General features: G+C 41.8%; 1 protein-coding gene and 1 long non-coding RNA gene across 3 annotated transcripts in view; both read left to right on the top strand.

Moving 5' to 3' along the window:
* Positions 1–663: 663 nt before the first annotated feature.
* LOC108497448 lies at positions 664–6,708 on the top strand. The gene is made up of 3 exons (XR_001874835.1): positions 664–702; positions 875–984; positions 6,606–6,708. It is a non-coding gene; the product is annotated as an uncharacterized LOC108497448 (long non-coding RNA).
* A 9,649-nt stretch (positions 6,709–16,357) lies between these two features.
* The window catches only part of TSC22D1 (TSC22 domain family member 1), a 98,419-nt gene continuing 87,518 nt past the window's right edge, over positions 16,358–27,258 (top strand). Inside the window, exons 1-2 of one of the 2 annotated variants that reach the window (XM_017815059.1) lie at positions 16,358–16,804; positions 17,446–20,312. In XM_017815059.1, coding sequence (XP_017670548.1) covers positions 17,479–20,312 — 2,834 coding nt within the window. In that variant the 5' untranslated portion in view covers positions 16,358–16,804; positions 17,446–17,478. Of the gene's footprint in view, positions 16,805–17,436; positions 20,313–27,258 lie in introns of those variants that run through there. The other variant, XM_017815058.1, reaches the window with a different exon arrangement.

Here is a 27,258-nt window from a genome sequence, read left to right as displayed (position 1 = left end):
ACTTCTCTCCCTCCTCATGTCATATCAGGAGTAAAAGTTACACTACAACGTTTTTTCTCTACTCCACCACATAGGTAAAAACTAAAGGTGCTTGAGACCTCTATCTTTTTGTCAAATACACTAAAAATCCCATATTGCTCAGAAATATATATAGTTGCTGGGGTTTGGAGTAAAAAATGGGAGAAATACACACTCACAGATATTTCAAATCTTTTGGAAAGTAGGTTAAAAAAATAGTACATTAGATGTAGGCATTCACTTTCTACCATGCTGCTCAGCAAGAGGAGTAAAATGGTCACAGCACATTATTTATAGGAATAGTGCTAGGGCAGTGCTCCTGAACATCCCACTGGCAGGGGCGGTTCTGCTCTGTAATAAAAGCCTTTCATCAGTAGGATGCCAGTCATCATTGCTTCCCTATAGTAACATTTCTCAGTACTGGGCTCACTGGAAACCAGAGGCACAGGATTAAATGCTGTCTGTGGCATATTACAACCAAAAGCTGGGCATAGTTATAGTCACCTTATTAGCTCCCTGAAGCTTTCTTTCCTTTCTGAAAGACGGAGTTTTGCACAAGACAGAATGGAGTACTGCTGGGATATGATTTCATAGAGTCATAGAATGGTTTGGGTTGGAATGGACCGTAAAGATCATTCAGTTCCAACCCCCCCACCTTGGCAGGGACATCTTCCACTAGACCAGGTGGCTCAAAGTCCCATCCAACCTCACCCTGAACACTGCCAGGGATGTGGCATCCACAGCTTCTCTGGGCAACCTTGTGCTAGTGCCTTACCACCCTCACAGTAAAGAATCTTTTCCTAGTACCTAATCTAAATTGACACTCTTTCCATTTAAATTCTTTATGTTTCCTTAGATCAGATGAGGCAGAGGCTGTAAGATTTCTGGTATTCCTGCAAAACTGAATATCCTCGGATTTGTTGTCCACACCCTTTGTTTATGCTGTCTTTTCTAGCAACTTCTCAGGTGAGCAGGTAGTTGACATAGAGTTTGCTTCCTTTGAACAAGCAGAACCCCTCTCACAACGCAGAATAGGGACAGGGTTTGGGTTTTAAAAATTTATTTATTTTATAAATATGCACTTTTTTCTGTACATCAGCAATTTAACAGCTGATTATGTGACTTTCTAACCAATCAATCACTTACTTAAAGCATTTTGAAAGAACTAACAACAGAGTGCAGACTCTAACTCCTGTAAGACTCTTGTGGAGATCTCTGCCAAAGTAGGTCAATGTGTTTGCACATCAGTTTTAGCAGAATTGCTGTAAGATTTCTGAGAGAGGCAAAAATCTGAAATTGCTTAATTTGTTGCTGGCTTTGCAATCTGTTTGGACTTATTTTAAAAAGTGGTTAAAAATATATTGAAACAATTATTATGGAAACTGAGACAATAGCAGTCACGTTGAGAAAAGAAGCAACACGTTCATATCATTATGCAAAGCTCTAAATGATTCCTTCAGTATTCTGCAAATGTTTCTGATTTAATCCCAGATGTTTCTCATACTCATTATAATTTTTAGCCTTAAGAATTAACAAATTACGAGAACTTTTAGAAACATACAGCAACATTAATCTTCTTAGAAAAAACAGTTTACCTGGGATTCCCTCAGGAAATCAGGAGAAAAAATAAAAAATTTCTGGGCAGTTTAGTGAAATATGTGCCAATCCAACTCCTGGTCTGTATCTAGAAGCCATAGCACTTTCCATATCCTAAATATGCATATGGCTGGATGTACAGGTTTTGATAAAATATTATTATACTTTCACTAACATACCATGCAAATGCTTTGGTGCCCTTCCATCTTTCTCTCAAACCAGTATGTTTTCTACAAAGATTCCCAAATTTACTTCTCCTTTCCCAGTCTCCTGTAGCTAAATTTAATTCCTGCTTTTTCAGCTTTGCTAAACAGCTACAACTGATAGCCAATTATAATTTTTGAGCTGTGTTTTCAGCCAAAGAGGTGGATTTAGAGCTCTGCAATGTAAAAACACAACCACGGCATTTGTATCACATGCAATTGCAACCCTTTCCTATAAATAGCTGGGTCAGGAGAGCACCTGTGTTTTTTCGCTCCCAGCATTTGATGGATAGCTTTGCTGGCATCTCTGCAATAGACACTACACTAAATTCAAAAGAGAGGCTTAGTCAGTTCTAAGTAATGGAAAGTGTCCAAATTCTCCTTGGCTTTGATTCTAACAGAGAAAGACATAATTTTCTTGTCTCCTTCCAGATTAAACTCCATTCCATTTTCTGCTGCCCTCAATGTGCACTCCTGAAAAGCCCACAAATGCATTAACATTCAGTCAATGAGATATTTCTAGCAGCTAGACTACTATAATGTTTAGGTTCTTCTGCAGTTGCAAGGCCTTGATTTTAGCCTGCCCTTACAACGCATAAATTGTCTTTAATTTTGACAGCTCTGAACAATACCATCTTGACAGCCTGTAATGTCTTGTACCCTTGCTAGCTATATCATGCTGTCTTTAAGGCTGCCACTTTGGTCTTCTGTTGATTGCTGATAAGTGAGAAAAAATTCATAATCACCATCTAAATCATTAAAAACCTCGATTTTTATCAGTCCTTGTGGAAATTCATGAGGAAACATTTCTTTTTCAGCGCAGATTGTTTGGAAATTCCTCAGAATCCAGGTATAAAAACAACGTGCACATGTTTTTTCTTTTCCTTGTGCAGGATAAATAAACCACCCCCAGCTGACAGCATATCAACAATTCCACATTCAGGCATTGGGGGAATAGGATGAAGGGAGGGATAGCATATCAAGGGAAGCATGAGCAGCAGGTTCAGGCTGTGAATGTAAATTATATCTACTGAAGAGACTAGATGTAACCTGCTAATGTTGACCTCTTAAACCCTTCTCTTGAAGATTTCATGCTACAGAAAGTACAAGCTATTTTCTTGCCGCTTGCAACCTTTGGTTCGGTTGCTTGCCGACTCAGGAGGATTTGCTACCCAAGTTTAGCACAGATCATATTTTCAAGGTTTTCTTTGCAACTTCAAAGGGCAGAAGGGTATTTCAGGCTGGAAATGAACAGCAACAGCACACAAGTTTTAGACTGTGCCGAGTGCTGGCACTGTCTGGGTAGGCCAGTCTAACATACTGCAGTGTCCTTGATCCAACCTTGTACGAGCCACCTTGCATATGCTAACATAAGCACTAGCTCAGGGCAAGCTCACCAACCAAGAATATACCCCATCACTCAAGTGGCTTCTACTATGTGTCGAGCTTCGAGTTACTACACTGATGAGGGACCCCAAGTTGGTTTAATGGTAGCTCATGCACATCTCTGCACAGCCACAGTTGTAGATTGCTTGCTATGCAATGTAGTCAAATGTGTTCAAAAAGCATGCATTAGTTCTTAGTGGCCTTTTTCTGCATAAAATTCAGTTCCATTGAAGTCATTCCAGGGGACAGAGCAATGTAGAGTGCCAAAAGGCCAGGTTTCCAGGTTACAGTTTACCCTATTTATTTACTTACTTACTATCCCATCAAAACCACCGAGATGGGTTACAGAGCATGCTCCACCAGATTTGACCAGTTTGTTTGTTCTCCACATTTCTAGTCTGATTTCCTTAGGAAAGGTTTGTGATTGCAGCCTTTTTGCAAGCACATGTACATGCACAAATGTGTCTGTACATTTGCACGTCTATGAATTCCCCTTCTCATCACTGTCCATCACCTACTAGTAACTTCGAAGTTCTTAGCCACTTCCAGCCAAATCTAACAGCAGAGAAGGGATTTCTAACATGCTTATTTTCTATGGGTCTGTATAAACAGGCAGTTAGTTAATGGATAAAAGCTCTATTAGTGTATCAGTAGGTCAGAGGAAAAGCTGTAATTCCTACAGATAGCAGAGACTATGTCTACGCTCCTACACATAATTTTCGAGGACCATTTTCTGCTGTTAAGGGCAGCAGACTGTGAACAGCCCATGTCATGTAGTACTAAATGCTCTTGCCCTCCTAAACAGGGTGGCAAAATGCAAACTACCTGCTGGAAATCACCTTGGCCAAAGCTTGCTCCCACACTGTTCCTGTGGTTCAGGAACCATTTGGGAAACTGCTACAGGCACAGGTCAGCATGATGCCAAGCACCATTTGGAGAATTTGACATAACAGAGTATTGAATTCAAGTGGCCAGAAGTGTTCCCTAGGACTGTTTGATTTAGTACAGCCATGGGCAGAGAAACTCAAAAGGAAAGAGTTTAAGAATGTCCCATCCTCAAGGAAAGCTTGGATCAAGGTCACTACCATATAAGACAATGGAGAATCCAAGTATGAGGTGCAACCCTCCAGAAATAGGCCTCGCTAAATCTGTTGCTGGCAGAATGATTTATTTAGCTGATGGTACCTTATTTAGAATTCACTCCCACCAGCCACCCATTTCAAATATGATACAGCAACTCTCATCCCTGGATGCCAGATCCATGAGTACTTTTTTCAGCATTTTAAGACCCCAACTCTTGAGCTACAAGCTCACCAAGCAGTTTCACTTTAAAAATATAGAAGGTGGCTTTACTTTAAAAATATAGAAGGCTCTAACAGTATTCACCCTCCAGACATATTAGAAAAACCTTCAGTCCTTTTAACACCTTAAGACAGAGGGCAAAGGAGAAATGCTGCATATGTTTTCTCAGAGCGTACTTTACTGGTAAACTTTAAAAAAAATGAGATCTTGGCAAAAGTTTAAAGGGTAACAAAGTAGAGGATAAAGAGGCAAGAATATGAGGAATCATGTAGCGGGCAATTGCTATTTCAATAAGCAAAAACAGGAGTTCAGTCAATATAGAAACTCCACTCTATGCAAGTCATCATTTCCCACCCCGTGAGTCCCAAATTGCAGGCAAGATGTAAAACAGGATTTGAGGGGAGCGAGTTCATGGAATCAACCTGTTCAGTAAAAATTCTATTGGGGTAGCCCAGCAGATTGGTCAGTGATTTCTTTCACTTTCGCTCATGGCTCTTAATATAGCATTCTTCTCTGGTGAGGTCCAGCACTTCATATATTCCTTGCTTATTTAATAACAATATCAAGCATTACACTTGGACTTGTAAGGTGAACTATCAAAATGGCATGGTGAATTCAAGATTCTCTATTGCCCATTGATATTGCAGTGTGATTGTACCCCTTGTACAAACCTTAATGATAGGCCCATTTTCAGTAGTTAGGCCACCTTGCATTTTAGAGCTGGTAATCTTATAGGCCCAGGTATCGTAACCTAAACAAAAATACATAACCCAAATTACCACCCTCATCCCTCCCACCAACCAGGTTTCCGAGGGGTCCTTATTACAATGCTAGGGATCCAAATGCCAGGGTAAGGGGGAATGTCAGGGTATACCACGGGAAAATGACATGCAGTAAAAATTTTGCTACATAATATTCTCATTGCCTCAAGGGAATCAAAGATACAGCAGAACTCAAACCACTCCTACCTACTCACCATATTATTCTCTTCAGGGTCCTGGATTTGGACCAAATGCTTTCCCAATCTACCAAAAACCTTCATTGGTTTCCAACTCGAAATCCTTTCTTGTTCTCCTTTGTCTTCAGCTGGAGAACACCTTCCAGCTGCCACCTGGGAGGGGTGACCACAGGGGGGGCAGAGCAATAAAACCAGCAACATGTACTCTCTATCTTCACTTGAGCCCTACCATCTGGCCGTGTGGAAGCTGGATTTGCACAGGACTGTCCAGTGGTAGCTATATAATTTTCTCTTTTTCTCTGATTTAATGGGTTAGACTTTCCAAGTTGTATGGGTTAGCATGTGCTAAGTCAACAGTTTGTGGAATACTTTATTTTGGTTGTATGTTACCCTTTAAACTAAAGTCCCAGCCAATCAGAGGCTGGGTTAAGGGTTCCAGGTGGCATGGTGTGGGTGTGCTCCTGGGCTGTCTTTGACTGACAGCTGCTCCAGGGCTGCCCCAGGACACTAACAGGGGCTGCCATGTGGGACAAGGCACTACCTCACTTCTGTGATATTCAACCTGTCCCTTCCCCCACACCCGTCTCCACACTTGAGTTGGTCTGAGCCAATAATTAATATAATAATGCAGTGTCTCACAAGCATTCATTTAGCTTTTTAGATTTTGTTTTCTAGTTTGTTTGTAGTAGCCGCCACCATGATTTTTTTTCCAAGACACTGTAATTATAGGCACCTTTATTGCTTAACACGTGAATCAGATGATTTACCTTATTTGCCATCAGTAGTGACAACTGAGAATTCAGACCATGACCTCCATGGCTAAAGCATGAAGATGTTAAAATCTTAGAGTATGAAGTCTGCTAACCAGCAGCTGCAGAATCTCATATTCCACAGCACAAAGCGAGACATAGGACAAATACTGAATATCTGCATACTGGATATCTGAAGAACAGCCTCCTGCAAGGATAAACAGCTGAAAATTGTAGCAATGCTAAGAAGAAGATTAAGACTCTGAGGAGCCAGAAACTTGAATGCCCAGGAGGACTCTGAAAATTGCAAGCTCTAGGCTCCATCTCTTGGGTACCAAAGAACGAAGTCTAACATTCCTGCTGCAATATTATTAACATCTGTTTGTATTTCAGTGGCACCTAGTGACCCAAACCCAAGCCTGAGCCAACCAACTGAAAAATGAATACACATGCACCATGAGTCTTTGATGTGCATACATGTGAAGAGAGAGAGTCCTGTGAAGGAAACTCTTTTTGCATGCTGATGCCTTTGTCATAAATGCACTTGTTCCACAAACAACCGCTATAACAAAACTTGGTTGCCTATATACTTTTTCCCCCATATGGAGCAGGCCTCCATCCTTCCCAATTCATCACATTTTTCTCCTCACCAGAACATCCCCCTTCTTCAAGGTCTTTTTGCCCCCAGAGAGTGCCATGACCTGCTGGCCAGACCCTGCAGGCTGGACTCTGATGCCATGGTCACTGCCACCCCAAATGGCCATGGGTGTTGCCTGCTGTCCCATAGGAGCCGTGTGTTAGGACTTCATCCTTTCCCAAACTGTAGAAATGTATGAACTTCAGTGTCAGCACACCTTTGCGATCTCTATTCCACTCTGAAATCAACAAACAGGTTCAGAGTTATTGAAGAGGGGCTGACAGACAAGCAGACAGACAGCCAGGCAGAACAGTTGTGTAAGCTTTGTTTCCTTAGGAAAGCAGGCTAAAAAAAGAAACAAAATGCAGTATTCACTCATCATTGTCTACAAAAACACTGAAATCAGCTATTTAACACTTTGCAATGAGTGTAATGGCTCAGCAGAGTTATTTATTCTGCTTGAAAAACCTGTTTCTAGGCCTCAGAGGATTAGCTGAGAAGCAGCATAACCTCTCTGTGACCCTACCCGAGAAGCTGGTCTAACTGGAAGCCTGGAAGCAGTATTTTGAAAGTGGTGGCAGCTATGTATAGCTGTGCTAGAGCTGATCACAGCAAAGGGGAAGTTTTGCAGAGAAAGAAAATACTCTAAGCATCAGAAAGGAGAAAGACTTACAGAAAAGGAGAAGTGAAAAGTAGGATAGGAAGATAAATGAAGAAAAAAAAGCCAGAATCAGCACCTCAACAAATGCATTGAAGTGTGCTAAGGAACATAGTATATCATTTAAATGATAGGTTAAGAGTATGTTAAGATAGTCAGTAGAAGCTGAACAGTGAAGAAATTTGTACAATACAGATTTGGTGTTCTTAAACGCTTTTTAAATGATCAGGAAACATCACTGCCTCCAAATGCAGTAGATACCAGAGTAGAGAAGAGCAGGCAACATCAGCAACATGAAGCCAGGGCTGAACCCACAAATCTGTTTTCCTCTATTCACCAGTGTTAGGTTTGAGAGGTCATGTTTATGTGGAATGTAGTAAACTGTCCAGTTTTGTGAGAATGAGGACATGAAACACGGGAAGGAGATCTCAGCTGCCCAGGCCAGGGCGAACAAGGCTCAGAATACCCTCAGCTAATAGTATCTGACAGCAGGAGGATGAAGAAGCGTCAATTAGCAGACAATGAAAGCACTACAAAGCTTCAGTTGGGAAAAATATATTAAGATTATATGTATAAAGCAATACAATATATATTTTCACATATAAAACCACAGATACATATATTTACACACATATGCATCTGTTTATACGCACTCATATATTTATCTATATAAAGAATGTGATTTTATCCCCAGCATAATGCTGAGGAATAAAATCACATTCTTCCCTGCACTGGATAATCATCTGTCACTTTAATCCTGGTATCAGGTAAAAGCCTTTAATTATTGATTATTGTCCTTTGCCAGATGAAAGTACTGTATATAATAAGAGTAGGAATAATCTTACAGATTATGTGAGCCCTCTCCTGATCAGCATAGGATTACCCAGTACAGGTAATTCTTTAGTGATCTATCCTGGCTAAATTTGAGTGTCACTCTAATTGATTTTTTTCTACCACTTTCTCAAAGGCTGTATTTCACTGTTGGTGTCCAACATACCTTCCAAACTGTTTGTTCTGATGTTCAGTCTAAATATTCTTTTTTTATGCCATGGGCTCACATACCTCCCACCTTACTCTAGGTCCCTACTGACAGACACACGCTAGACATCTAATTGCCCTGGGCTCTCCTAGCAGTCAATGAGACAGCTCCAGAGGATGTAGCTGAAAGTTCCTGCTCTCTACAAGCAATATTACAGCAACACTTCTAATTCAGGTACCTCACTGGGGGTGAGCGGAATCTGGGTCTGAAATATCACCCCCCTCCTTTAAATAGTCACAGATTATTACCTTGTGATTTAATGCCTCAGCCTGCGGACACTCGCAAAACAAACACATCTTACGACTGAAACTCCAGCTTTTTACAACATTACTCTTGTTGCATTTCTCCGGGCTATTTCTTGTTCTCCAATATACTTCTAGTACCATAATGTCCTTAAATTATTACAATTCATAGGGTATACCAGCAACACCATCTTTACAAATGTCACCAAACATTAAAAATGTTACTTTGCATGCATTTTATATTCCAAAATCAGATATAATTTTTTGTTTACTAACTGTGTGAACTAAGCAAATATACATCTTCTGGAAATGCTAAGTCTGCATGTTATTTCCTGGACCTGCCTGGTTTACACACCACCTCTCATCTTCATGTCTATGAATTTCATTTGTATCCTATTAACTTCCTCCTCTATGCACCAAGTAAAAAAGTACCATCTCCCGCAGCCCACGCCAACAGGGAGTTGTCAGAAGTCCTCTCACCAAGGATTCCCCTTTGGCCATCCTCTCTAGCAGCTAAGGAGGCACCTGTCAATTTGAGAGCAAGTGTTCTGCATGTTTCTGAGCTTGATTTAGGATATGCGTTGACCATGATTTGTCTTTTGCTTCCCACAGATGGTTTAAAAAAGACAACTGGGAGACACTGGGGAGGGGGTGTTTGCTGCAGAAAGCAATTCCTTCTCTTATCATGTCACCGTATTTTGTGTCACAGGACAGACACACTGACATACTGCCCCTTATTCAAGTAGGACAGGCTTCTTCATAAGCACAGTTTGAGGTGTGTTTTGACACTATTTCTGCCTTTCCTCATGTATTATCTAGGAATTCATTTTGCAGTGAGATGCGGCAAGTAACCCCAGTGGGTTTTAAACTCTCATCAGTGCTTCCGTGCTGAAAGTACTAATATAGGTATTAAGACTGAGAAGGAGTAAAACACTTTCTAATCAATAGAAGCATGCGTTTTTATTTGATGCCTTATTTAAAATAGGGAATTTTCTAGTTTCTTACTAACAGCAGTTAAAATGCCTTAATAACAGGTAAAACTGGAAATGAGGTAATGTAGCTTGATCCTCAAGCAGTGAAATATTGCGGGGCTGGCTTTTAAGCTAAGACACAAAGCTCCTATTAGACAAAATGTCGGCATCTTTCAAAAAATATTGGCAGCATATGGAGTAACTTTCTTCTTGATAAGGACTCAACAGTGTTACCAACTAAAGGTCAACATAATCTTAAACCACACCTTAGCACATACCTCATCTTTTTGTCTGCTGATCCTACAAATATTGACACATTTAATGTTAAGTTTTTAGGGGTTTAGTGACTAAAAGTTAATAGTCAAAGGGACTATTCACATGACTGAAGTTAAGCCTCTGACTACGTGTTTGAACTGTCAGGACTTTGCACATCTTTTGTTCTACTGAACGTGATAAAGGCAAATTTTTTTCTCATGCTTGAGCTGGAAATCCTAAACCTGTTTCCCACTAAATTTTGTCACAAGGACATTTTTAATGTGACTTTCCAGGGCTTGTCAGTGTATGTGTGCAGAACCAAAAATGTCATATACAGTATTTAAAATGCAGAGATAATTGGAGAGAAGGTGGCTGAAAAATCATAAAATAGGGAAACAAAACAAAGACCTCACAGAAATGAAGAATTAAATTTACTGTTATTGTGAATGAGTTTGTATGTTCTTTAGCAGAGAAATAATATAGTATAGATGATTTTTTGTTACTGGAGTTACATACCAAGTGACTACTCATAAAAATTGTGTTTACTTCTGCTGTGCTCATGACCAGTCTGTGCTTGCTTTCAGTAAGCAGTTCAGTTACACTAGGACTAATGCATCTAAAAAACGAAGTTTGCTCAAGTACTGTCCAATAGAAAATTCTGGATTTCTGCAAATACTTGCTTCCCCAGAATATGTTTTAGATGGGCAGAAATAGTGTTGACACAGCCAAAAGGGAGATAAGAATTAGATACACAAGATTCAGACAAATAAGTTCAAGAAGAATTTCTCTGCACCCTTCACAATTAGGACACCCTATCTGCCTCCAGTTACTGTGTGATAATATGACAAAACTGGTATGGCTGTGCTAAATACCAACTAGGCACACATCCTACTTTTCCAAAGAACTCGGCATCAAAGAAGCCTGTCTCTTTGGGGGAAAAAAATTACAATTATTTATTCCTAGCTTGAGATTTTAAAGATTTGTGTCTTATCACAACAGACACATTCACCCTGATCATTCAAGAAAATCACACATAAATTGCAGAATTTTTAGACATCACAGAATTCCCAGTGTAGTCAGGGAACACAAAGCATGTTCTTAAACAAAGCATTTTCCTAAATGCTTTCCTCTGTTATGGTTAGGATCAGCCAAAAGAAAACAATTCCACACAGTTTTTGCGACTGAGAACTACAAACTAAGAGCTCACATTTCCAGCTTTATTAAACAGTCTTATGCAAATCTTTATGATTAAATCATAAAAACTAAAACTAACCTAAAAAATGGTTGACTTGCTACTTTGCTCATTGGTTTTTCAGAGGGGAAAAAAAAAAGGGAGGGTCTAGTTAACTGCTGCATCATTTTCCATTGATTTGATCATCTATTTTATTTAATCTTCAGGATAATTATATATACCATTTGGCTGACTAATCAAAGATTAAATAGTTAACAATCTAAGACCTATACTCTACAAACACTTAATTAAATAAAATGATATCACACTACAGCGGTGCTGTATTCATTACAGTTGTAGGTAGAGGTATCCGAGAAATACTTTCCAGAACTTGATGCTTCTGTAAGATGCAAGTTCATCAGTTGACTGCAAACGCAAGTGAAAATGGAGAAGTAAAGGAGAGTAAGATGATAACTGCGATAAAATCACGGTGGTCTTTTCACTGTTAACTCATTAGTCATGGGCTGGTGAAGGGTTTACTTTTAACCCTCGCTCTGCAATATAGTCTATATAGTCCTGCACATAGTCTATGCACTTACAGTCTATAAAATTTAACATGATGATAAAGCTTCTAGAAGTCTTTCATAAAAATGGAATTTGAATGCAATCTCCATTAAAAACAAGACTACCTACTCTGCCACAATCCCCAAGTGCAGGTAAAATGAATATTTTAAAGCAACTTTTCCAGATGATCTAGAAAGATAGGATTTTGAGTATACTGGCATTGGAGTAGACATGACTAGTCTAAAGAGAGCTGATATTTTCAAAAAGATTGCTAGATTTGTTGACTTCTACAAGCATTTATTTAATAAAAACTTGGGAGAAAATTTCCTTTTCCCAAACATTCAACATTATTTACTAAGAATTAAAATACGGCATGAAAAATGTCTCAGTAGGCATTTTGGAATCAGTAAACTCAATCAACTCAACCAACCAGCCAACTAAAAACAAAACAAGAAAGGAAGATCAAGACTTGGCTTGAACTTTCTAAGAAAATGCAGAAGCAGAATTACCACATTTTCAGAGCTGAAAGGTGAGAATTTTCTTATGAGTACTTCTCTAAGAAAGAAGAAAAATCTGCATACATCTTTGCAAATCAACTTAGGGACTACAGTCAGCAATATTAATGAACACAGAAAAGCCTTCTGTCTAAACCAACAATGGCAGCTTCTTAAGAAAAAATTTCTTTTCATTAAAGTTTTAAAAAAATATTTATGAAGCAGTCACACAGGATTTAAAGCACACATCAGACTGATTTGCAATAATTCTGACTGTCTTGAGTAAAAACCCCATAGTATTCCTGTTTGTTGGCTTTAAAATTTCTCTGTACAAAGACATAAACTACTGCATATATGAATGCATACAACTGTGTAAAATAGTAAAGGAGCCAAACAAAGAAAATATTAAAATACTGCTTTTTTGGTATCCTTGGAGAATCTGTGGTAGTAACAAGGCTTGTTGTTTCCTGTCTGAAGAAATATTACATATATGGGAGACAGATCTCTAAATATTTACACTGTGAAGATCTTGTTCTCTTGCACTAGCCTGAATCATAAGATTTTGAAGTTGAAATAAGTGTTATTTCAGATATTCACTCTCCCTGCCTGGCAGCAAGGACTGCATCAATCTCATCTGTGCTTGTTCATTTGGGAAGCATGTATTCAGGAGATGCAATCCAAAGGGATTCCTCTATCCTGGCAACACTGCAGCAGTCTACCGTCTCCAACTGAGGTAATGATGGGATCACAGGACTGTCTGCCCTGTAGTCATGAGCAGTGACCATGGTCAGCAAGGTTCTGAATCCATCCAATGATGACACAAGAACCTCTGTGTCCAGCTAGCTGATCAATATGGTTAATTAAAAAATAGCAGGTGGACCTGTTTGGAATAACTACTGGGTAATTTCACTTACTGTCCACCTGTGGTCAGTTGTGTGGTGGCTGAATTTTTAAATATTTGGTGTTTTGTAAATCAGGTATATGATGAAATTTCTTTCCCCACTTTGAACAACTAGAGAACACAATCCATAACAATTATAAATTTCAGTGGTTTAATTTTAATTTCATAAACCTTAATGAGTATGAAAAAAATTAAAATAATTAATCTGAGAATCCCATTTGCATGCTTAGACTGAGGTTTACAAAAAATGAAAGCATGAGAAGTAAGTGTATACCTGAAGAAAACAGATAAACAAAGACAAAGGGTGTAACAGGGAAATGTTCATATTTACAGCACTAAAAATTAATTTCAAACATACCACTTCAGATGTGCTATGTCTAGTCTAGACCATCATTTGGATTGTTAACTGGTCAGTGACCACTTTATGCAGAAAAAAATAACACTGTTATCTAAATTTCATTTTTTCTTCAGTTTCTCTTGTATAAGAAGAAAACTACATACAAGCAATTGAAAGAAACTTTCATATGCTGTACTAAAAAGCAGCCCCAAAGACTACCAACTATTTAAAATGAACGTAAGTTAGTTAGTGTGGGCAAAACAACCAATTCAGCAATAACAATACTACTATTTTAATTTTTTTTCAGGCTTGCTGATGTCGATTAAGTGCATTCAAACTTTGCAGCTCAATCCTTTTTGACTTGCTTTTGCACAAATTTTTAAGGCTAGAAAGCAACTAATCTGTATGCATAGCCTATGTGTTTTAAAAGTAGTTGGACTCTGTTCAAACATTCAAAAAATCATCTTTGAGCTGCAGCTCATCATAGAAGACTTAATTCCTCAAGGAAATTGTTCTGGGAAAGTTATAAGCAGATAGAACAAGAATTTATAATGGAAGTTGGCTTGCAATATCAAACTCTTATCTAAAAAATGTTTACACATGTGAGTATCTCATTAAAGACAATCTAAGACTTCAGTAGTGCACCAAGCACCAAGATACAGACAGACTGTGGGTACCTTTGTGATGCTGTCCTGAAATCTGTGAGAGTTACACAAAGAGTTGGAGGGAGCTCACATTCAGGCAGTATTATCTTAAAATACGGTCTTCTATCTGATTATCAGTTTAAAAAAAAAATATTATCTGGCTCTCAGAAAAGGCAGAATCTTATTTGATTTTGTGTCAATTGCTCTGTAGTGTCTGTCAAAGGCAGTACAGCCATGGAAGAAGCCAGGGTTGCAAGTCTACCTTTCAGGTACCTGGAGACTTGAGCTGAAAGTCTGCATTCCAGATAAAAGGAATTAGGCTGCAAAAGGCAGAGTTTTCTCGAAAGCCACCCCTATCCCCCCACCAACTGAGAGCTAGATAAGCCAGGTTAGAAGGGAGAGGTAAGATGGTAGGGTGAAATTCAGTAACAGGCAGCAAAAGCTCCCACTATGTGTGTGACCTTGAATCCTCGCCCTTTTCACAAAATGGAGCAAGAAAAGCAGCTTTTTAGTTCCTCAGTGATTAAACACCACACACTAAACATGGGAGACTCAAATCTCCTCTCTGCCTGAAGGAACTAACATTTACATCTCCCACAAGAACTCTCTAATGACTCAGCTATATGATATAATACCTTGGATTCTCACAACTTTTTTCTTGTTAAAGCTCTACTACTCTTCCTTATGTGCTTAAATATTCACTGCAGCAAAAGCCAAGCCCTGTGCCCTGTTGACTGTCCTAATCAGCAGGCTTCATAGTGAGATTACAACACTAGCCAGAGCCCATCAAGTCCTGCAAACACTTTATCACTCCATGCAACCTAGGGCAGTTTCAAAGCAGTGATTTAAGACACCTCCATCAGCTCATGGCTGCCTCTGTTTGGAGACAAGGCCGTGTTGCCAGGAGGTGGGAAAAGGAGCTGCTCTTCAGGTACAATGCATACCCTACTACCAGGCTGCTGGAGCAACAGGGGAGAGGGTGCAAATCTGTCCCCCTCTCTGTAAGAACTCGGGACACCCAAGCTATCGTGCTCTGAAAGCACACTTGGAGAGAGTTCTGCTGATAAGAGAGGGTTCCACTGATGGGAGAGGCAGAGCGATGCTGATGGTGCAGATCCATCAGGCTTGTGTGGCCATATCTGCCAGGTATCTCTGCAAGCCAACAGGCATAAGGATGTGAAGGAAAATCTCCTGGCAGATATATGTGCATCGAGTGTCTCCAGAGATCAGATGGCTGTCACTCCACAGAGAGGAGAAACTCCATTTGGGATGGGATGAGAGCAGCCCCACAATGGCAGGTGTGCCAAGATTCGCTGCGTGACTCTGAGGATGCCGGCACTGAGACATCGAGGGATGGTCGGCTGATTTCACCTCAATCCCGTTTAGCAACTTAAAAATACTTTTGAACAGGACCTTTTTTTTTGGATCAGTGCTTCGGAGTGGTTCCTCTTGAGCTTTCATCAGCTCCTGCACACACACACACAGACACACACACACACACACACACACGTAGACACGCCGCTTGTGGATGAAGATGAATGATTCCACCTGACCCGGCCGCCTCCGGGCATCGCTCTCCCCAGCACCGGCGGTGCCGAGAGTGCCTGCGGGGTGGGCGGCGGCCATTTCGGAGCCTGAGGGGAGTCACCGGCGGCGACCCCCGCCAGGCTGGATGGAGAGGGGGCACGGAGCGAGCCGCCCGAGGCACAAAGGGGAGGGCCGCCCCGAGCAAGGGAGGTGCACCCACACTCCGCCTTCCTCCCCGTGCGCGGGGGGAAGGAGCGGGCAGGAATATTCTGGACCGAGGGAGGGGAGGAAGGAGACGGGGCTGAGTAACTTGAATAAATCTGCAGCGGAGCTGAGGAGAAGGGGAGGGAGGCGGCGGCAGGTCATGTGAGGCACAGTCATGCTGCAGGCAGAGAGGGGGCACCTAGGGGGGAAAGGACACGAGGCAGCCTTGGGTGGCGGCTGCCCGCCATGGCCGGGGCCACAACCTCGCCCCTTCCCCAGCCGGGGCACCCCCTCCCTGCCCGCGTTCGGCGCCGCTCGCCCATTTCCGCCACGCGAGCCGAACCCCATTTCCGCCGGCCCCGGCCAGACGGGCTTTATGTCTGCTGGCGCGGCGCGCGTGCGCGGCGGCCGCCGCCATCTTACGTTGTCTCTCGCCCGCCCTCCCCTTTGGCGAGCTCTCCCCTCCTCCCCCCCCGCGGCGCCTCCTCCAGCGCTCCGTGAGGAGACGGGGCCGGCACGGCGAGGGAGAGACCCGCGGCGGCGGGGAAGCTGGGAGTAGACCCCGAGGGAAGAAAGGACGGGGCGGACGCGCACGCGGCAGGAGGAGGATAGATTCCAGGCGCGGTTCTGCGGAGGACCAGTGGGTGCCGCCTGTTATAAAGGGGGAGGAGGCGGCGGAGGGGGAAGGAAGAGCGTGCGGAGCGGAGCCTCCTCCAGAGACAGCCAGACACAGAGGGAGGAGAGAGAGAGGCTGCCTGGCTGGCTCCCCCTTCCTCCCTCCCTCCCTCCTTCCTTTTCATGGACTCTCTTGTCGGGCTGCTGCTGCTTTTCTTCCGTCCTTATTCCATCTGTCTAATGCCCAAAATGATTCAGCTCCATGGCTGCCACTGACGGGGATGTCCCTGCCCGGCTCAGCCTGCCGCTGCCGCCCTGCTGTGCGCCAGTCCTGTACGTATCCGCGCCTTCCTCCTCCCCCTACTTAGCAGCGGTGATGGCGAGGGGCGCCGGCCGCCTCGCCGGGCTACCCTGAGGGCCCGCCGGCTGCCCTCGCCCCGCCAAGCCGGGGAGGGAGGGAGGCAAGGAGGGCGGTGCTGCCGGCGAGCCGCGGCGCCCGGCGGAGCCTCCGCGGCGAGGAGGAAGGGGCTCGCCCTTGGGGTGGCCGGCTGGCTGCTCCCCGGGAGAGGCGAGTCGGGGGGCTGGGGAAGTGTGTGTATGGGGGGGGAGTAGGGGGCGGCCGAGGAGGGAGGTGGTGGTGGAAATCAAAGGAAGGGGGGGGGGCGGGTAGGGAGAAAGAAAGTGAATGGCGGAGGATAGAAAGTGTCACATTCAGAGGCGGCGGAGGACCGGTGCTCGCCCCCTCCCTGTCTCGGAAGGGAGGAGGAGGAGGGGAGGGGGTGGTGGTTGGCGGTGCCGAGCCGCCTCAGCCCGTGCGCTGCGGGAGCCGGGGGGGGGGTGGTTGTGCGTGGTGGTGTCTCTCTGCCCTGCCTTAAGCGGAAAGCTAACTGTGTGTGTGTGTATCTGTGTGTGTGTCTGTCTCTCTCCATACCGGGGGATTGCACTCTTAAAATACACCCGATACAATGCACCAGCCTGACTCAGCCGCAGACATTAGTGCTAGGAAGATGGCGCACCCGGCGATGTTTCCTAGAAGGGGCAGCAGCAGTAGCAGCGGCAGCAGCTGCGTTACTGCTCCCACTGCACCAGGTACCGGCGTTGGGAGCGCTGCCCTCTCTGCCGAGGATTATCAGCCGCCTTTGCTGGTCCAGCCACCGCCTCCATCTCCTGCAGCAGCTTCATCAGCGGGTCCACAGCCGATACCCCCTCCTCCACAAAGCCTGAACCTCCTCTCGCAGTCTCAGCTCCAACCACAGCCTCTTGCACAGACTGGAGCTCAGATGAAAAAGAAAAGTGGCTTCCAAATAACCAGTGTGACCCCTGCTCAAATATCAGCTAGTATGAGCTCTAATAACAGTATAGCTGAGGATACAGAAAGCTATGATGATCTGGATGAGTCTCACACTGAAGACCTTTCGTCTTCAGAGATCTTGGATGTGTCTTTATCCAGGGCCACTGACTTGGGAGAACCTGAAAGGAGCTCCTCTGAAGAGACTCTAAATAACTTCCAAGAGGCAGAGACTCCTGGGGCTGTTTCTCCAAATCAACCTCATCTTCCTCAGCAGCATGCTCCTCTTCCTCATCACCCACAGCAGAGTGTTGTGATCAATGGAAGTGTTCACCCCCACCACGTTCATCATCACCACCATCTTCACCACCACCATCATGGACACCATCATCCATCGCATCCTGGCGTAGGTAGTGCCCCTATTTCTGGAGGACCACCGCCCAGTCCATCATTTAGAAAACTATCAACAACTGGAAGCTCTGACAATGTTATATCAACTGCACCAGTTTCTGCTGCATCATCCACTGGTTCCCCGGCATCTGCTGTGTCTAATATACGCACTACAAGTACTCCTGGCAATTTAGGTGTAAGTCCTGCTACTGGAACTAGTACCTTAAATAATATGGGTGGTGGTAGTTCTAGTGTGGCAAGCAATGTGCTTGGTACTATAAATTTAAGCAACATCACGAGTACTGGTAATGTAAATGCTTTGTCTGGAACAAGCAGCAATGCTAATGTGAATATCTTGAGTGGTGTTGGCAATGGTACGAGTGCTTCCTCTAGTGTCATTAACAATGTTACTAATCCGACGGCAGGAATGGCAGTGGGATCAAGCCCACAGCCGGCTGCATCTGGCACCTCAAGGTTTAGGGTTGTAAAATTAGATTCTAGTTCTGAACCTTTCAAAAAAGGTAGATGGACATGCACTGAATTCTATGATAAAGAAAATACTGTTGCAGTTTCAGAAGGAGTAGCAGTAAACAAAGCAGTAGAGACGATAAAACAAAACCCGCTTGAAGTGACTTCTGAAAGGGAGAGCACCAGTGGGAGTTCTGTTAGCAGCAGTGTAAGCACACTGAGTCACTATACAGAAAGTGTGGGAAGTGGAGAAATGGGAGCACCTACTGTGGTACAGCAGCAAGCGTTTCAAGGTGTGGGTCCACAGCAGATGGATTTTAGCAGTGCTGCTCCTCCAGCAATTCCAGCATCTAGTATACCACAGAGTGTTTCTCAATCACAGCTTGCACAAGTCCAGCTGCATTCTCAAGAAGTAAACTATCCACAGCAGAAGCCAGGGGTCCAACCCCCTGCACAGGCCAGTCTAACCACTGTTACTGGGGTTCAGCCAGCCCCGGTTAATATACTAGGTGTATCCCCATCCCTGGGCCACCAGCAACCTGCCATTCAGAGTATGGCTCAACAGCAGCTGCCATACTCCCAGCCAGCACAGCCTGTGCAGACTTTGCCAGTGGTGCAGCAGCAGCAGTTGCAGTACGGACAACAGCAACAGCAGCAGCAGCAACAGCCGGTTCCTACGCAGATGGCCGCAGGTCACGTTAAGCCGGTGAACCAAAACTCTGTCACGGGGGCTATGCCGGACTACATTCAACATCAACAGATCCTTCAGACTCCAGCTCCTGCCATGCAGCCAAGTTCTACAGGAGTAGGAGCTGGGCAGCCAGTTCCTGTTGCCCAGGCACAGGGCATGCAGCCTTCAGTGCAAGCACATCCAGCCGCTGCCCCAGCTCAGCCTGTTGCTCATGCTCCAGCAGCAATACCAGGTGTAGCTGCCAGTGGTCAAATGCTGAATGTTGGGCAGCAGGGAAGCGTAGCTGCTGTGGTGCAACCACCCTCTGCTGCAAACCAAATTCCACCTCCAGTTATGCCGTCAACTGCTGCTCCTCCATCTTCCCAAGTAGTGCAGCCTGTGCAGACAGGAATAATGCAGCAGGGATTACAGGCTAGTGCTTCAAGCCTTCCTCAGCAAATGGTCATTGCTCAACAAAATACCTTGTTACCTGTACAGCCGCAGGCACAAGGAGTGGAATCTGTAGTCCAAGGGATGGCTGGCCAGCAGCTGTCTGCGGTTAGCCCTATACCCTCAGCTAGTACTGTTCCTGCAGCAAGTCAAGCTGGTTCAGCTGTGCCTCCTGGCATACCTTCTGCTTCTGTAGGTTTGGGACAGCCACAGAATATAGCACAGGCTTCGGCTGTGCAGAATGGCAGTTTGGCTCAAAGTGTTAGTCAACCTCCCTTGATATCAACAAGTATAGGTATGCCAGTGGCACAGAGTATGCCACAGCAGATGCCACTAAGCTCTACCCAGTTCCCTGCACAATCACTAGCTCAGTCCATTGTAAGCCAAATTGAAGATGGCAGACGCCCTACAGAACCTTCATTGGTGGGTTTACCTCAAGCTGCCAATGTCGAGAGTGGTGTTGGAGCATCAGCTGTTTCGGATGGGGGTAGCAGCAACATGCCATCTTCTGCATCCCTCTTTCCACTGAAGGTGCTGCCGTTGACAACGCCTCTCGTAGATGGTGAGGATGAGAGGTAAGACTGCCTGTAACTTCATTAAAATATGGACTGTCTGATAGTTTGATTTGCAGTAACTTGGAGGTCTTGTTACAGCCATTCGGTGAAATGAAGCAGAGTGATGTTTCTGTCTAATTAGAAATATTGTTTCTCAGGTCCCGGCATATGCAGGTATTATATTAAAGAACTAGTTTTTCTCTTGAGGGGGTGGGTTGTATTGATTATGCTTTGAAATTACTGTGTGGGTAAATGGTGTTTAACAGTCTGTGGCAATGTGTATATTCCCACTGTACAGGGCAAGACAGAAGAATACTGTGGAATATGGGTATGCTAGTGGTGATTATAGTTTAGATTTTTTTATTATACTGAAATAATATTTATTCTTAGGTAGATTTTTTTTCTTTCCACAAGCCTAGAGTCCATCCTGCCTCAGCTTCTCTATTTTAAGTATTGACTTTTTGAAGGTTGAACCAGTTGCAAGTCTGTGGTGTAAGTAAAGCCTTCTCTTTGACAGCCAGGAGATGCTTTAGGCAAATGAGTATGGTGGGGAAAAGGAAGTTCAGCAACACTGTTGTGGCTCTTTAAATTGAACTTAGGCCACTTTTGGTCTTGATGGTTTTGCTTCAAAGCGTTAATCCATGGTGAGAGCTGCTCGGGCCTGCAGAGGGATGGTGAGCCTTTGAATCTGGTGCACCAATTCTGTGCAGTCAGAGTATGAAAACTGCTCTCTTTCTCCAACCCTCACCTATTCAAACTATGGGTGTTCTCCCACCTTCACATTTTCAAGTAAATGACCACTGGCTGGTCTTAATAGTACGTACATGTGAATAGTCTAATTTCTTTGACAGTGTGTGCAGAGAAGTTGTATCAGTTGTGAAAGGCTATTTTGTGTGCAGGCTGAAGGAGTCCAAAGATCAGTTTTGAAGTGTGATTTTTTGATATTAATTATGTGTGGAAATTCCTCAATGTATTGAGGACCTCTTATGATATGGGTTTGCAAGTGGACAGGAAGACTGGTGCTTCTCCCAAAGAACTTCTTATGTAAGAAACTACAATAAGGGGAGAAGTAACTTTTAAGATAAATTTTAAGATAAATAAGCAGCCTTCGGAATGTGTGGGAGAACAGAAAAGAATATTAGAAAAACCACGCGTCCAGTAAGGAGACAAAATAAGACACTAAACACAAGGTGGGAAAAATGCCTTAGCAATGGGAGGTGAAGTACTTCTTAAATGTCTTCTTGGTGCCATAACTTAGGAGTATTGTCATTGGCCAAACTTTATTTAAAAAAAATAGAAAAAATAATAGTAATAGGTCGCTGAGAAAGGCTGGATTATTTTCCTAATATTGAAGATCTTAACTCTATCAGCAGTCTCTGATTATGTTGATCATGAGGTGTTGACTGCCTTAGTGACTTTCATCACGTCTATCTAAGATACCAGAGAACTATAATGAGTAGCAGCTTGTCTTCCAGGAGTGCTAGGAGACAAGTTCCAACAGTTTCATTCTGATTATGTTTTTTTTAGTCAATAAGTACTTGAAGGTGGTAGAAGACAGACTGAGGTGTTACAGCTGACAGTATCACCATTGTGCTGCTAGCAGTTAGTTTTCTCAGAAATGTGTTTTGGTTTTCTTTCATTTGAACTTTCTAAACCAAGACTCTAATCCATTTGTTCATGGCTCCCACTTGTCTTTGGTGGTGTGATTTGGTTTTGTTGTGTGGTGTTTGTTTTAGTATTTTTTTACCAAGTTAAAAAGCCCCCTTAGCTTTCAGGGGGATCCCAGCTGAGTAAGGGAATCATAAGCTCATTGATACTCAACATTTTGGAAAATGACAGCTAGCATGTGTCTGTACCCTGATTTTAAGAGCATATGTTAGCAGTTTGTCATGATTGGTAGTTTTTCCAGAATGTTTAAATCCCTCAGGGTAACAATAGCCAGAAATACCTTCTTCCTCTGTTATTTGGCTAGCCAAAGATCATATCCTTTCTTCTCCCATGCACATTGCCTCTTTGTTCAATCTGTCATCTCCAGGTACACTACACTTTTGTTTAGCTGCAGTTGGAAAATCATTTAGATTCTTTACACAGAGCAGGATATGACTCTGTTAAATGGAGACCAAAAATAATTGTGTTTTTTTGCATTACAGTAGTGGCCAGGTCACTTTTGTGGACTGTCAGACAATTTACAGCAGCACTTCTCCCTGCATGTCTGTATGTAGCATTAAAAACATAGTGAGATCACCTCTGCTTCCGCTTCCAGGGGATCTCAGGACAAGGTACTTACATTGTCATCTCAACTGGAATTTTGATCTGCAGCTTAGGTTTCGTTACTAACTAAAGGTCGTGCAAGATACGTTATTTTGCTTCTTTGGCCATCAGATGTCTCTAATTAGAGGTTTTTTTCTGGTTTGTTGGATTATACTCTCTTTTACAGGAGGTAAATGGTAATGTGTTTTAAAAGTACATAAACATTTAAGAAACAGACATATTGTAAATACTTGTGTTTAAAATCCCAATTTCTCTCTGTCTCATCTGCGCACACACATCCATCACTGAAGATTTCTATCAATACATCCCAAGTGATTCTAAACCTGGCAAGGGAAAAGGTAGAAGAAAGAAGTGAGTGATGACATAATTGGGCCAGCAAAGAAGCTGTAAAATTCCATTTAGTGTGCCTTTGAAAAAACATCTGACCCCTGTAATGCCTTGTATAGATTAACTCCCAGCTTTTCTTAAACCTGTATATAATTGCGTTTAAGGACGCACCAGTATCTTTAAGTCTTTAGTCTGTTCAGTTTTTAGAACACCATTTGCATCTCTTTCTATGTTTGTTATCAGGGCATGGCCTTTTAAATATAGACAGTGTGGAGTGTATCTGCTTTGAGAACCAGAACCTTTTATTTCCCCAGTGTGAATGACTTTTATTTCAAGTCATAGTGAAGATCAGAAAAAAGAGATACTAAAAATGAACTGCTTGGCAGAATGCTGTGTGGAAAATTAATTTGGAAACTTTATTTATTAAAGAGAGGATACAAATAATACTCTGTATTTTCTGTATTTAAAGAGAAACAAAACCAAAACAAACCACCAAGCAAAAAACCCCAAACCCTGCCAAACACTGGTAATTCTTCTGATTAGTCTTTCTTCGGCCTGTTGGGTATGCCATAGGTGTTTTTATGTTGGTAGATTCGTCATCTCTTAATTTTTCAGTCTACAAAAATGAAGGCCAGGTTTTTGGTTGTTAAATATCTTTTTTTTTTCTTACCTTGAAGCATGATATGGCCTTAGTGCGTGATTATCGTAATTTCTTGGATTTGCAGCAGTTACCTTGATTTATTCAGTTTAGTTATTAAATCCTGTCAATTTTAGACATGGTCTTTTGAGCTTAGTATTTCATCTCTAGAAGTGTAGAAGAGGATTTCTTTTATTTTTATGCTTTTGAAACTTAAGCATGAAAAATGCATGTTTATATCACAACGAATTTTTTTATGTATTTATACTTAGTGTTTCAAAATAAGTTTTACGTCTTTGTAGACAATGCTCTGTGCTTTACTATGCTATAGATGCTTGCAGTAAGATCTTGTACAGACATATTATTCTTGAATTATCTATAAAGTGAAAACGTAAAAAGTCAGTTTATTTTACAGCATTTATAAAGGCTGCTGTAAGTGAATTTAAAAATAACTTAATCTGAAATGTTGTTTATCATTACTAAAAAGCAGATTTTGTGAATGAAGGATAAGAGAACTAATAACTGCCTCCCTGTCCTTGATGGCATTTCCTGTAGAGTTGTTTGCATTCTTTAGGCTGGTGCAAGTTGTGTTCAACTGTTTTTTCATTTCATCCAACAGCGAAGCAAAAGAGAAAGGAGGAAAAGGCCATGCTAAACACATGAAAAGTATTCTTTATTATGTAACAATCTTGTAATTTTTTAAGATAAATTTTTATTAAAAGATCCCTTTAGAAATGTTTTCTGTGTGGGACATATGTTTTGGCTTGTTACCAAGTCTGTGGAGAGGCTGGAAGATTAAAGTTGAACGTGAGAACTGAATGACCTGTGAACAGCCTTTGAGAATCTCTGGTAGTAGCAACTAGTCCTAGATTGTAAAGCAAGAGTAAAGTCAGGAAACTGGATTAATTTTCATCATGTATGCAACTATGTAGTGGGAAGGCTGATCAGGTACAAGTGACATTTTTACAGATATAATTGAATACTTTTTGAAGATTTTAATAAGTAGCGGTGAATGAACATATTAAAATAGAACTGGAAATTTCCATTATATTTTTGATGTGGTAACTTTTGCATACTTATTTTGATTTTGTAAGCAGTTTTAGAGTTTATATGGGCTTTTTCATTTACTGAAAGTTTTGCTGCTCTGTGTTTGAGAAAGGGAAAAGATACTTTATGACAAAGGATTTAGGGTGGATTTGCATAGATTTATGGTGGTATTTTTTTTAGTTGCATCCTAGGGGCAATGTTATTTTCTGTTTTGCAGATTTTAAACTTGCTTCATAGTCTTGTCACCATTTTGAAAACTGCATGATTTGAATTCTAGGAGATTGACTGTTAAAAAAGTCTGTTCATATCTTCAATGTAGCTTTTATGGAACTTAAGAAAATTGTTAACCTCAGTAATGGCAAGTCAAATGAGTAAAAAAAGAGCACTTTGGTGAAGAAAATGTGCTTGCTGTTGTCATGCTGACAAGTCCAGTTTCTCATTTCATCTGATTAAATAAAATACCCACTGTTGGTGGAATTGACTTTGTTAGCTCTCTGCTCTGGGTAAAGAACAATAAGGAATTTAGGGTCTGCACCTTGTATGTCTGCTGACATATGATCTGTATGTGGCAATACCTGTTTTGATGGACCTTTTTCTGATGTTTTTTATAGATGCATTTTCTGCATGCCATGATGTCCTTTGAACTGAGGACTGCTACAGTGCTTGGCATTGAGTTGTCTTTTAAGACAGGAAGGACCAAAAGATACCAGAGGGTTGTAAAAGCAGTAATTTAGCACTTAAGATAATTTCTCAGCATCTGCCTTATCTCTCCAACTGATAACATAATTTCTAGAAAACGTTCCTTAGCACTACAGTTTTGGCTACTCTTTGGAGCAGTGCATAAGTAATAAGTCATCTATATATGCGTCTGTCAAACAAACAAGGTTTTAAAATATTTAATGTTGAAAAGCAATCTTTATTACTGTCTCAGGATTTGCATTCTTCAGAGGCTAATCTGGAAATTAGAATTTAAAATACTGACAAATGGATTGGTAGTGAAGTATTTCAGTCTTCAGTAGTTACTGTGATCTAAATAACGCACAACAGAGTTATGACTATAACTGTTTGTGGTAAGCTGGCAAAGAAAGGAGAATGGGAGGGGAAAATAATAAAAAACCAAACACCATCACCCATCCAAAAAAACCCCAACCCAACATAGCAAACCCCAATATGTTAACATACCTTGCTTAAGCATAAGTAAAAACGTGTACAGTTAGCACACCTATGCTACAAAAAGACCCCCTATAACTTGTTCAGTTTACAGAAGGTAATAAAGTAAATAAACCTTTTCAGACCTGTCTCTAACAGCTTAGGAAGCAGGTAAAATTGTAAACAGTAGTATTGCTAGTATAGGCTTTTAAACAAGAAGCTATACAAACATGAATATCATTGATAATAGCAAGTGTATTCTCAATATGACCTTTTGGGGAATAATTTGTGATATGGGCTTGCAGTTTGATGTAGGTGAAACATAAAAATGACTAGAAAAGAATAGTGTGTCTTTGTTCTCATTGATTAAATGCACTGGTTCTTTTGCTGTTCTCTTGATTAATTTATGAGACTAAAATGTACTGTGTGTAATAGATATTACACTTCAACAAATGATTGAAAACTTCTAAAAGTGGGCCTATGCCTTTCATTTAGTGCACTTAGGGCACCAAAGACAGTGCTATTAAGCAAAAACATTCTTCAGCAACATGTTAAGAGGGACTAAGGGTAAGATTATTCAGTAAATTATGTCATGGTAAAGATCACCGTAAATAACAAACTAGTTTATTCTCAGCATGGTTGTACAGGAAACCATAGCCTAAAGCTAAGATGGAAAGAGCTCCTGAGTGACTGGAGATACCACTTTTATTTATTTAAGCCTGTTTTAAAGCATTCAGAATTAGGAATTGCATGATTGAAGTGCAGCATAATTATGGTATCAAATTGGAGCACCTGATCATCCTTCTGGCTTTAATATCTGGGAACACTTTAACTCTTGTTCTGCCTTTGGAATTTGCTAACAAAGATAGTAATTGTGCTACAGTCAGTGTTGTAAAAATCCTTATCAGCTCATTTTGTACAAGCCTCCAAATGCCTGTTGTGCATTGTCAGTGTTGGAAGCAGGATTTGTTTTGTGATTGCAGTTATATGCAAATTCTCCATCTTCCACTGAAGCTGGAGATCAGTTTTCCCAAGAGAGAGATTTAGAGGTTATAAATGCTTGGCAGTCAGGGATTGTAATGACCCCATACATGCCAATGGTGGAGCCGGGGATAGTTTAGGTATTTTATCATTGTTGGTTACCTTATGGACTAAATGACTTGCCAGTACTAAATGAGGACTTCTGACTTGGGTGCTGTGCAGAGGTGAAGAATGATACTCATCGCGGTTCAAACACAACATTATGCTTTGATAATGGGAACTTGTTCAATTTTATGAAATGTTTTACACTTGCAAAGTCAGATCCTTAACATGTGTTTTGGTAGAGTAAAAAAGTTACAGTAAAGTTGTTCACCATTTTTCTTTGAGCAAGCAATTAATTCCTTTAAATTATTTGGGCATTATTGTGTGCCAGAAATAACTCATGATTTTTTTTTTCTTACTTCACTCTGTGTTATGTGGATTTTGTTAATTGTTTGTCCTTTGCGTTTAATGTTATATGATACTATTTTGAGGTGTTGGTGAGGCTTCATATAT

Source organism: Lepidothrix coronata, unplaced genomic scaffold (genome assembly GCF_001604755.1).
Source record: "Lepidothrix coronata isolate B3197 unplaced genomic scaffold, Lepidothrix_coronata-1.0 Scaffold48, whole genome shotgun sequence".
Classification (NCBI taxonomy): Eukaryota; Metazoa; Chordata; class Aves; order Passeriformes; family Pipridae; genus Lepidothrix; species Lepidothrix coronata.
The sequence above is the reverse complement of the archived record's forward strand: the minus strand, read 5'-3'. Positions and strand labels throughout refer to the sequence as shown.